This window comes from Electrona antarctica (assembly GCF_951216825.1).
Source record: "Electrona antarctica genome assembly, chromosome: 1".
Lineage (NCBI taxonomy): Eukaryota > Metazoa > Chordata > Actinopteri > Myctophiformes > Myctophidae > Electrona > Electrona antarctica.
This window is the reverse complement of record NC_136806.1, coordinates 7,018,715-7,030,950: the sequence shown is the minus strand read 5'-3', so window position 1 is coordinate 7,030,950 and position 12,236 is coordinate 7,018,715. Positions and strand designations below refer to the sequence as shown.

General features: G+C 43.6%; 1 protein-coding gene across 3 annotated transcripts; it reads left to right on the top strand.

The window, feature by feature from the left end:
- The first annotated feature begins 1,665 nt into the window (after nucleotides 1-1,665).
- Nucleotides 1,666-11,891, top strand: LOC306921396 (uncharacterized protein). Of its 3 annotated transcripts, none has more exons than XR_013789749.1 (5): nucleotides 1,666-1,804; nucleotides 3,862-3,999; nucleotides 9,548-9,686; nucleotides 9,777-9,836; nucleotides 11,425-11,891. XR_013789749.1 is itself a non-coding variant. In XM_079498514.1 (5 exons), exons 1-4 carry the CDS (start codon nucleotides 1,744-1,746, stop codon nucleotides 9,833-9,835), a joined length of 390 nt encoding a protein of 129 aa, XP_079354640.1. In that variant the 5' UTR covers nucleotides 1,666-1,743; the 3' UTR covers nucleotide 9,836; nucleotides 11,425-11,891. The 3 variants fall into 3 exon arrangements, 2 of the variants coding, with proteins under 2 accessions (XP_079354640.1, XP_079354639.1); XM_079498514.1 differs by having other exon boundaries at nucleotides 3,862-3,996; nucleotides 9,781-9,836; XM_079498513.1 differs by having other exon boundaries at nucleotides 9,781-9,836.
- The last annotated feature ends 345 nt before the right edge of the window (nucleotides 11,892-12,236 follow it).

Sequence of the window (12,236 nt, the reverse complement as noted above, 5' to 3'; positions counted from 1 at the left end):
TGTGCTCAAGTCGGATCTGTCCGATATTTCATATTCCATCCTAATTGGCTATAATTGGCTTTCACATTTTGCAAGATTGCCCCGTTTTGAACAAAAGCCTCAAATCATGAACGCAGCATGCAATTTACGTGAAATCTTTCACACATTTTCTTACTAGGCTGAGGAATATATCCCACCCTTTTCACATTGGCCTGTTATAGCGCCACCAACAGGTTGATTTTTGCAAAACACATTTTTGGAACAAAATGCCTCAAAAACATGTTTATATTAATCCTAAACATTTTGCCAAACATCTCACACAGTCCTAGCCTCCTGGTGGAGACCTGTGCCCAGAAGGGCACTTTTTCTAGTTTGTTGTGTTTTGCAATAAGTGGGATAATATCTGGCTAGTGGTCATTGTCAGGATATAATTCACCTTCAGGGTGATTAACCTCCAGGTTGTCGGTGAATTATCTCCCGACAATGACCACCTAGCCATTATCCCTTACGTCATTTTCATAATGTTGCTGATGTCTGAGTGCATGGGTGGGTCTTTCAGTACCTTCATGATGCTCAGTGACATCACAGAAGGTAGGTTTGTTTCCCTGCCCACATCCCTCGTTTTTTCTAAAGGCAGGTGTTTGGGTGAATTTCACCCGTATTTAGTGATAGTGTGATAGAGAAAAATCCCATATACCCACATATATATATATTTTTTCTTCCTTCACAGGAACATTCTCACATGTCCTATAGGAAGGGGTGGACCATAGGAGAAGTTCCCAATTTTCTTTTTTGAAATATTTAGAGTAGCTCAAGTTGTATTGCTGTAGGCCTACTTAAATATGTTTTGATAAATATTTTTTATGGAATATGTTGCATTGGGTAAAATATAGCCTACCTGTGTTTAGTGATGTAACAAAATATGTTTAGTGTTCTAGGGTAAGGTGTGTGCATCAATGCTTCTGTCATTGAGTGAGGTGGTCTTATTGAAGCTGATTATCCTCACAAGCTGTGTGTCCCTATCTGCAAGCAATATAATGCTTGCTATAATATGAATTTGAGCTATTATTATTATTATTATTATTATTATAATGGCAATGGTTTCAACGTTCATGCATGTAGGAGAGACAGATCAGTAGGCCTAGGATAGCTGAAAGGGACACAGTGTAGGACAGCTGAGAGGGAGATGGCTCTGTTTGGCTAAGGTAAAAGCTTTTCGCTTTGTTTCCAATGTGCATTCGTTAAGTTGTAGGTCGAAGAAATGTTATAATTCTGTCCTGATAGTTTGGGGAGCAATGAGCATTCATTCTATGATGTCACCTGAACATACAGCTCCAGATAATTCATGTTAATCCTTCAAAGGTCTTAACACATGCTACTTAAAGTAGGTTATAATGAAATGTATAACATGTTGCCATATATTGGTTGTTGATGGTTAGGCTACCCCAACTTTCAGCAGCTGTCAAAGATTCCCCTAGGGTGGTTGAATAGAAACCAATGTGGGATATGTTAGTATAGACACACTTACAAACACATTGGTGAAGAAAATTCTTGGTAAGAAATGTATTCCCAGATTGTATTAATATCCCCTGCCTGGCCTGACTATTAGTCAAAACCTTCCCATCCAAACAATGACAGACAGGTGTCATTAGTGCTGATCATGAACAGCTGTGGGATGAGCAGCAAGCCTTAAAACCTCCGCTGAGGGCCAGCCAGCCCTCACTTCTTCCTCAGCACTTTAAACTAACTCACGTATAGGCAGCGATGGGAAGCAGCCATCTTGTTCTTGTTCTTGTTGCAGTGAGTCTTTGGTTTGCCCAAGAAGGTAAAAGCTTTTCGCTTTGTTTCCAGTGTGCATTAAATTGTAGGTCTGTTGCAGATTCATAGGAAGACTAAACAATAATGTTCAGCTCTGAAATGTTATAATTTTGTCATGATAGTTTTAGGGAGAATTCATTCTATGACGTCACCTTTACAGCTCCAGAGAATTCGTGCTAAGCTTTTCCAGTCCGTCTATGATGACTCTGGATGAGTTTATGATGTCAACTTTAGTGTTTCTCTATCCTCAAATGGCCCCTTAAACCCATTCTGGGCGGGAACCCCTTTTGGTGTTAGCATTATGTTATGCTTTAGCTATTGAAAAATAGCAGATCTACAAGCTCATAGCGCGCCACCGAGTGGCGCGCTACGAGCTTGTAGGTCTGCTATTTTTGAAAAATCGAAGAACGACTGACATAGAAACATAGCTTTTTCAGAAAACTGTCAGGATGTAGAAGACATTTTTAGAATCTGATCTCAGGTCAAAATGGGTTAAGGGTTTGTAACTCTTGAGAGTACAAATGGAACCATAAAGGTAATTTTGGTTGCCTTTGTTTAAATTAAAAATCACACTTGTGTGAAGTGAGGGGCGGTAGATGTATATTGGCCATATGATGACTTGCGTCGTTATTTACTGCCCTAAACAAACATTAAAGTCCATTGACTTGGCTGGCAAACCATTTATATCAAGTGCTCTAAACAAACAGTAGAAATCCCACAGACTTTGCTGCCATGTGATGTAATCTTCAAAAGCCATGCAAGTCTGAGAAACATTGTGCTACACTAAATGGAATAGAGGCTTAAGGGTGATTCATATTTTGAAAATTGGCTGAATTTACCCCAGTGGCATTTTGGTTCATTTTCAACATTCGAAATAAATGAATACTGCTTCAGACATTTATTTTAATTTTGCCAAACTATTCACATTGTTTTATCATTATTGGTAAATCACCAACATGTATGATATACTACATTTTAGACCTGGGTAAATTTGCTTTGTTAAAACGGTCATTTTACCTGATTTGTACAAATCTGACTTTGACCGACCGAGGGGGAAAAAAGTATTTTGTAAAATGTTTTCTATTTGACCCATAATGTGCCTCCCAACTTCACAGCCAGGTGTAAATGACCCATAATGTGCCTCCCAACTTCACAGCCAGGTGTAAATGATGTATTCATAATGTGCCTCCCAACTTCACAGCCAGGTGTAAATGATGTATTCATAATGTGCCTCCCAACTTCACAGCCAGGTGTAAATGATGTATTCATAATGTGCCTCCCAACTTCACAGCCAGGTGTAAATGACCCATAATGTGCCTCCCAACTCCACAGCCAGGTGTAAATGACCCATAATGACCCATAATGTGCCCCAACTTCACAGCCAGGTGTAAATGACCCATAATGTGCCCCAACTTCACAGCCAGGTGTAAATGATGTATTCGCTAGATTTAAGGTTGCATGGAAACAGTTTTCTAGATAAAGGAGGTGCTTCAACTAACCTTGTTCTCCCCTATATATATGTTTAGATTACTCAGCCCATGGAGACTTGCATTTATGGATATTTTAGTTCATTAATTTTGACCAGCAGTGCTTCCTTGTGTCTCCATAAGGAACCACTGCTGGTCATGGTGCTGCTTTCGTTAAGGAGGACTAACGCCAGGGCTCCACCGGACGCGTTGCGTCTCCGTCGCGTGCGTCAAAAAACGCACCGGTTCAATTTTAATGCACGCGTCGCGTCTCCCGCAACGCAACGCGGGCAGTGGAGCCACCCTTCATTGATTTAAAAAGGGAACATTCCCTGACGGTGACGGAGACGCGACACTGACGCGACGCTGACGCGCCCGGTGGAGCACGGCCGTAAGCCTACAGTATACTTGACACTTAAGTGGACATCGACGTTCATCATCCCCACTGTTTGCTCCCCACAGTTTGATTGCAGTCTTGCATCTCTAGTAGTTAATTTCGGTCAGAGAGTTGTCAACAAATGTGGATCTAACTTAATTTGTCTATTCCTCAAGTCATTACAACTGTATTGAAACTCAGAATGTCTTGCGTCGTCTCCAGGATACTCTTTCTCCCTCGCCAACCTGAGGTCGCCTGACGCCGCCAACCTGAGCTCGCCTGACGACGCCCCCGTGTTGACCTCCCCCATGTCCAGCGTGTCCGCCAACGGCAGCACAATGATGGCTGATGATACCAGTGGTGCGGCTTATTTAACCCTAGAATACTAAACACGGGTGACCCGGACGATTATTTGTATTACATGGCTTGGTTGAATGCTTGATTCTGATTGGTCAATCGTTGAATTCAGCGGTGTGTTATTTCTTGATAACAGAACGCTGCCTAATCAAACCCTCTGAGCACCTGCTGGGCCCCGCTGATTTACTGCTGTTTCCAATATGACAGCCATGTAAACACACACACACACACTGTCTGTGACACTAACACTGACACGTCATTTACAGCTAAACATTGCTCTCAAATGTTTTTGAAAACATTTGAGCGAGAAATAGACAAAGCAGTAGGCTACCCGAAAATGGATTCTATTTGATCAACTCACTTCCTTGGTTTTCCGCTAGGACAAATAAAGAGGATGGTGCACAGAGGTGCGGCCCACTCTCCTGCGGGAGGTTTGCACATGCTCAGTGTAAACAGGAACTGCGATGATGGAGTGTTCCAGCAGAGGTGCTAGAGGTGCATGAGAGTTGCTGACCCTGAACTGAAATAATAAAAAGGATAGGCCTATCACAAAAAGAGAATAGTACAAAGTAGATTTTGTTTTTATTTTAAAATAACTGTGGAAAGAATGTTGTGTATAACAGACTGAAAGATAAAGGACAAGTACATTTACTAAATGTTAATGTTTTTGTATATTTTCTTTTGTGGATTTTCCATGTTCTTTAATTAGTACATGTGTCAAACTTTTATTTTTGTGAAATGACAAAGAAACATGGATACTGTTCATTCAAGTGCTGTGGATGATATAAAACATTTGAAAAGGGAAGGAAAAGGGAATTGTCAGCAACGCCACTATGAGGCCCCGACAGGGAAAGGCCTTTCTTCTGTGGTAATAGCGTGTGAAAATGTGTACGTCACCAAGAGGGGGGCGGCGTCTGAAATCTAGGGACGGCCCTCTCGTGGGCATTACATTCTAGCCCACATCACTCAGAATAGAGTGACGGTGGTATGTTTTTGTAAATATTGAGCTCGTTCTTGGCGACAACATAGTGAACCAACACTAGGATGGATAGAAAGAACGTCGGGCCCAAATACATTACAAGGACAAGGAAAATGTTGTGAACAAACACGGCTGTGCTTAGATACTTTGTTGAACGTTATGTCTCTGCGCCCGTGCGCCGTACAGCCGAGATCAAAGCCATTCTACGTAAACTCATCAATCTGGGTTCCTTGATGCTGTCTCCATGCTGGAAAGCTGAACATCTAATTCCGTTTTCTGGCTCATTTCCTCGACGCGACCTGCTGTGGCACTTATTTACTGAGCAAGTCTGCACCATTGTGAGGTCAGTTTAAAAAAAAGAACGTATACAAGCACACGGATAGTCGCTCAATGTAAACAAACCAGACAAGCCAGCAAGTATGGCGGCCGCTACCACGTGACACATATGTTGACGCCCCCTCCAGGAGTTTTGGTACACCCTATAGGTCCCGCCAGGAAAAGGTCTTTCTTCTCTGGTCTGGTGATACGGTACAGGTCCCGGCAGGAAAAGGTCTTTCGTCTCTGTTCTGGGGATACGGTACAGGTCCCGGCAGGGAGAGGTCTTTCTTCTCTGGTCTGGTGATATGGTACAGGTCCCGGCAGGGAGAGGTCTTTCTTCTCTGTTCTGGTGATACGGTACAGGTCCCGGCAGGGAGAGGTCTTCTCTGTTCTGGTGATACGGTACAGGTCCCGACAGGGAGAGGTCTTTCTTCTCTGTTCTGGTGATACGGTACAGGTCCTGGCAGGGAGAGGTCTTTCTTCTCTGGTCTGGTGATATGGTACAGGTCCCGGCAGGGAGAGGTCTTTCTTCTCTGTTCTGGTGATACGGTACAGGTCCCGGCAGGGAGAGGTCTTTCGTCTCTGTTCTGGTGATACGGTACAGGTCCCGGCAGGGAGAGGTCTTTCTTCTCTGTTCTGGTGATACGGTACAGGTCCTGGCAGGGAGAGGTCTTTCTTCTCTGTTCTGGTGATACGGTACAGGTCCTGGCAGGGAGAGGTCTTTCTTCTCTGTTCTGGGGATACGGTACAGGTCCCGACAGGGAGAGGTCTTTCTTCTCTGTTCTGGTGATACGGTACAGGTCCCGGCAGGGAGAGGTCTTTCTTCTCTGTTCTGGTGATACGGTACAGGTCCCGACAGGGAGAGGTCTTTCTTCTCTGTTCTGGTGATACGGTACAGGTCCCGACAGGGAGAGGTCTTTCTTCTCTGTTCTGGTGATACGGTACAGGTCCCGGCAGGGAGAGGTCTTTCTTCTCTGTTCTGGTGATACGGTACAGGTCCCGGCAGGGAGAGGTCTTCTCTGTTCTGGTGATACGGTACAGGTCCCGACAGGGAGAGGTCTTTCTTCTCTGTTCTGGTGATACGGTACAGGTCCCGACAGGGAGAGGTCTTTCTTCTCTGTTCTGGTGATACGGTACAGGTCCCGGCAGGGAGAGGTCTTTCTTCTCTGTTCTGGTGATACGGTACAGGTCCCGGCAGGGAGAGGTCTTCTCTGTTCTGGTGATACGGTACAGGTCCCGACAGGGAGAGGTCTTTCTTCTCTGTTCTGGTGATATGGTACAGGTCCCGGCAGGGAGAGGTCTTTCTTCTCTGTTCTGGTGATACGGTACAGGTCCCGGCAGGGAGAGGTCTTTCTTCTCTGTTCTGGTGATACGGTACAGGTCCCGGCAGGGAGAGGTCTTCTCTGTTCTGGTGATACGGTACAGGTCCCGACAGGGAGAGGTCTTTCTTCTCTGTTCTGGTGATACGGTACAGGTCCCGACAGGGAGAGGTCTTTCTTCTCTGTTCTGGGGATACGGTACAGGTCCCAGCAGGGAGAGGTCTTTTGTCTCTGTTCTGGTGATACGGTACAGGTCCCGGCAGGGAGAGGTCTTTCTTCTCTGTTCTGGGGATACGGTACAGGTCCTGGCAGGGAGAGGTCTTTCTTCTCTGTTCTGGTGATACGGTACAGGTCCCAGCAGGGAGAGGTCTTTCGTCTCTGTTCTGGGGATACGGTACAGGTCCTGGCAGGGAGAGGTCTTTCTTCTCTGGTCTGGTGATACGGTACAGGTCCTGGCAGGGAGAGGTCTTTCTTCTCTGTTCTGGTGATACGGTATAGAGCGTCGCAGTCCCGCCCCCTACCATGGACCAGGAAATGAATCCCAATGCATTTTTCCCATAGACATTTCACAAAGTATTTATTTAACCCATTTAGACCTGAGGACGCATCTGTGTCATATTATAGCTTTTAAAGACGGTTTAAAGACGGTTATGGTTATTTAAAGACGGTTACGCCGCGGACAAAGCCAACTGGAGTCGTGACAACTCATGACAACACAAACAATATTTTGGACCAAACAAATAATTACAAAGAAGAAAAACAACAAAAAAAGTGTTGTAACCTGCCGTTTTTTTCTTCTTTCTAATTATGTGTTCGGCCCAACAAATTGTGTTTGTTGTCATGATTTGTCACGACTCGAGTTGGCTTTGTCCGCGGTTTAAACGTCTTTAAATAAATACTTTCTGAAATGTCTGAGGAAAATGAACGGAGAATAATTTCCTGGTCCATGGTAGGGGGCGGGACTGCGACGCTCTATAGGTCCTGGCAGGGAGAGGCCAGGCCAGGTGAGAGATTCTCCCTGCAGGGACCAGCAGGCCGTGGAGGAGCAGCCATTATAGTCTGCTCAGGGCAGGCCATTCTCTTCTTCTTCTTAGTTCAAAGCTCTCCATTCAGATTGAGGAGCAACACTTTTACAACATGACTCCATTCCTTTTTAGAGCAGCTCGGCTATTCTCTCTCTCTCTCTCTCTCTCTCTCTCTCTCTCTCTCTCTCTCTCTCTCTCTCTCTCTCTCTCTCTCTCTCTCTCTTCTTTTTCGGATCTAGTTTGTCTGTGTGGTTTTTTTTAAACGTTTAATATGAAGGGCAACTTGCATCTGAATATGTACATATAGTAATAGTGTAGCTACACTGAATGCTGACAATGCACTTAATTGTTCGTGGCTGATTTAATAGAAATATGGGATTTGAAATGTAAAACGGGGGAATGATTATAGGCTAAGTTAATTTTAAATTTTAAAACGTTGCATGTGTGCTATATATGCCTTTCCTGTGTTTATTTCTGCAAACTGTTAATATAGTCAGGGAATATTATCAGAATAATGTCAAACCTGGGAATACATTTCTCACCAATAATTTTCTTCACCAATGTGTTTGTAAAGGTGTCTACTAACATATCCCATTGGTTTCTATTCAACCACCCTAGGGGAATTGTTGACAGCTGCTGAAAGTTGGGGTACAACCAATATAAGGCAAAATGTTCTAAATTTCATTATGCTTTAAGTAGCATGTGATGATTCTGAATCCATTCCATGAAGCATTAGTTTTGCACGAAAAACACTCCTTGGGCTGAAAACGGCCATAGCAGCCATTACAAATGTGATGAGGTCAGCACATTTGGGCACATTTGGGCAAGTGGCTATGGCTGAATTTAGCCCAAGGAGTGTTTTTCGTGCAAAACTAATGCTTGGAATTGGTTCAGAATTAACCCCCTAGTTTGACACGTCACATGCTACTTAAAGTAGGTTATAATGAAATGTATAACATGTTGCCATATATTGGTTGTTGATGGTTAGGCTACCCCAACTTTCAGCAGCTGTCAAAGATTCCCCTAGGGTGGTTGAATAGAAACCAATGTGGGATATGTTAGTATAGACACCCTTACAAACACATTGGTGAAGAAAATTCTTGGTAAGAAATGTATTCCCAGATTGTATTAATATCCCCTGCCTGGCCTGACTATTAGTCAAAACCCATCCAAACAATGACAGACAGGTGTCATTAGTGCTGATCATGAACAGCTGTGGGATGAGCAGCAAGCCTTAAAACCTCCGCTGAGGGCCAGCCAGCCCTCACTTCTTCCTCAGCACTTTAAACTAACTCACGTATAGGCAGCGATGGGAAGCAGCCATCTTGTTCTTGTTCTTGTTGCAGTGAGTCTTTGGTTTGCCCAAGAAGGTAAAAGCTTTTCGCTTTGTTTCCAGTGTGCATTAAATTGTAGGTCTGTTGCAGATTCATAGGAAGACTAAACAATAATGTTCAGCTCTGAAATGTTATAATTTTGTCACGATAGTTTTAGGGAGAATTCATTCTATGACGTCACCTTTACAGCTCCAGAGAATTCGTGCTAAGCTTTTCCAGTCCGTCTATGATGACTCTGGATGAGTTTATGATGTCAACTTTAGTGTTTCTCTATCCTCAAATGGCCCCTTAAACCCATTCTGGGCGGGAACCCCTTTTGGTGTTAGCATTATGTTATGCTTTAGCTATTGAAAAATAGCAGATCTACAAGCTCATAGCGTTCCACCGAGTGGCGCGTTACGAGCTTGTAGGTCTGCTATTTTTGAAAAATTGAAGAACCACTGACATAGAAACATAGCTTTTTCAGAAAACTCAGGATGTAGGAGGCATTTTTAGAATCTGATCTCAGGTCAAAATGGGTTAAAAAAAAACCATTAAGTTAAATTAATCATTACCCCCTCTCTCGTGTTTGTGTAGGTGGTGGAGGATACGGCGGCGACAGGAGCTACGGTGGTGGCGGCGGCGACAGGAGCTACGGTGGCGGCGGAGGATACAGGAGTGGTGGTGGAAGCGGCAGCTACTCATCCGGCGGTGGTGGCGGCTACAGGGACAATAAGTTAGTGGAAAGCCTTAAATGTAGCAAATTTGAGTGAATTGAGGTTTTAACAAAAAAATTGGAATGGAGTTTTAATTGTGTCTTTTACTGTTAGGGGTTATGGAGGTCGTTCTTCGGGAGGATCCTACAGGGACGGATATGAAGATTAATGTAAGTATACGTACATGTGTGTTTAGTAGTGTTTATACTTGCTGCTTTATAGCAGCAGATCTATAAGTTCACAGCATGTCAAAGCAGCTCCCTCTTGTGAACGTGTAGTCGACAGCTAAAATGGGGCTTAAATGGTGTGCTTTAGCTATTGAAAAATAGAAGATCTACAAGCTCATAGCGCGCCACTCGGTGGCGCGCCACGAGCTTGTACGTCTGCTATTTTTGAAAAATCGAAGAACGACTGACATAGAAACATAGCTTTTTCAGAAAACTGTCAGGATGTAGAAGACATTTTTAGAATCTGATCTCAGGTCAAAATGGGTTAAGGGTTTGTAACTCTTGAGAGTACAAATGGAACCATAAAGGTAATTTTGGTTGCCTTTGTTTAAATTAAAAATCACACTTGTGTGAAGTGAGGGGCGGTAGATGTATATTGGCCATAATGAATTAAAGTCCATAGACTTGGCTGGCAAACCATTTATATCAAGTGCTCTAAACAAACAGTAGAAATCCCACAGACTTTGCTGCCATGTGATGTAATCTTAAAAAGCCATGCAAGTCACATGTGCTACACTAAATGGAATAGAGGCTTAAGGGTGATTCATATTTTGAAAATTGGCTGAATTTACCCCAGTGGCATTTTGGTTCATTTTCAACATTAGAAAGAAATGAATACTGCTTCAGACATTTATTTTAATTTTAATTTTGCCAAACTATTCACATTGTTTTATCAATTGGTGAATCACCAACATGTATGATATACTACATTTTAGACCTGGGTAAATTTGCTTTGTTAAAACGGTAATTTTACCTGATTTGTACAAATCTGACTTTGACCGACCGAGGGGAAAAAAGTATTTTGTAAAATGTTTTCTATTTGACCCATAATGTGCCTCCCAACTTCACAGCCAGGTGTAAATGACCCATAATGTGCCTCCCAACTTCACAGCCAGGTGTAAATGACCCATAATGTGCCTCCCAACTTCACAGCCAGGTGTAAATGATGTATTCATAATGTGCCTCCCAACTTCACAGCCAGGTGTAAATGACCCATAATGTGCCTCCCAACTTCACAGCCAGGTGTAAATGATCTCCCAACTTCACAGCCAGGTGTAAATGATGTATTCGCTAGATTTAAGGTTGCATGAAAACAGTTTTCTAGATAAAGGAGGTGCTTCAACTAACCTTGTTCTCCCCTATATATATTTTTAGATTACTCACCCCATGGAGACTTGCATTTATGGATATTTTTAGTTCATTAATTTTGACCAGCAGTGCTTCCTTGTGTCTCCATAAGGAACCACTGCTGGTCATGGTGCTGCTTTCGTTAAGGAGGACTAAGAGGCCCAATTTCTTTCCACTGTGGCTGCTGTGCATTTATGTAAGCCTACAGTATACTTGACACTTAAGTGGACATTGACGTTCATCATCCCCACTGTTTGCTCCCCACAGTTTGATTGCAGTCTTGCATCTCTAGTAGTTAATTTCGGTCAGAGAGTTGTCAACAAATGTGGATCTAACTTAATTTGTCTATTCCTCAAGTCATTACAACTGTATTGAAACTCAGAATGTCTTGCGTTGTCTCCAGGATACTCTTTCTCCCTCGCCAACCTGAGGTCGCCTGACGCCGCCAACATGAGCTCGCCTGACGACGCCCCCGTGTTGACCTCCCCCATGTCCAGCGTGTCCACCAACGGCAGCACAATGATGGCTGATGATACCAGTGGTGCGGCCAACGTGACTTGGCCCGACGGCAGAACGAGGGCATTCAGAAATTGGAGAACACATTCTTCTGCCCGACGGCAGAAGAATGAGGGCAAATTGGAGAACACATAATAATATTAGGACTGAAGCTGCAGAAGAACCGCCCATCTGAAGAGCCCATCTGTTGTCTTCATTAAAGTTTTTTTTTTTTTTTTTAAACTCCTTCTTTCCCCTGTTAACTAAACTTGAGACAATTTACCAAATGTGGGTTCAACCTGTAACGTTTGAATATTTGAGGTTGAGTGATATGAATCCCATCTTTTTTTTTTCTAAATATTTTTTATCCCACGATTTTGTAACCCATTTTTCACCCCTGTGTCAATTATCTAATGTGATCCTGGGCTCTATACACACCCTCCGCCAACCTGGGGAGAGCAACGGACTTGAACTCATGCTTCCTTCATGCCTGAGTGTCCAAGTTGCTCCTTTACACCTGACAGGGGGGAGTTTCCCTGGTTGGACGTAGCGCGTGGAAGGAACACGTTATTCCAACCAGTTCCTTTCCCCTCCATCAGGTGCCCCGTCTGGCCAGGGGGAGGCAGTTTAGAGACCAGGATTACTGCATGTTTTTTGTGAGGGTACCTACCCTAGTGGACACGGGGAGAACATGCAAACTCCATGAATCCCATTTTAAAA

Bases quoted from the DNA above. Each gene is read 5' to 3' on its own strand.
- LOC306921396 (XM_079498513.1), top strand. From the start codon at position 1,744: ATGGGAAGCAGCCATCTTGTTCTTGTTCTTGTTGCAGTGAGTCTTTGG. The intron at 1,805-3,861 runs GTAAAAGCTTTT...CGTCGTCTCCAG, and splicing joins TCTTTGGTTTGCCCAAGAAG to GATACTCTTTCTCCCTCGCC. The intron at 9,687-9,780 runs GTTAGTGGAAAG...TTTTACTGTTAG, and splicing joins GGCGGCTACAGGGACAATAA to GGGTTATGGAGGTCGTTCTT.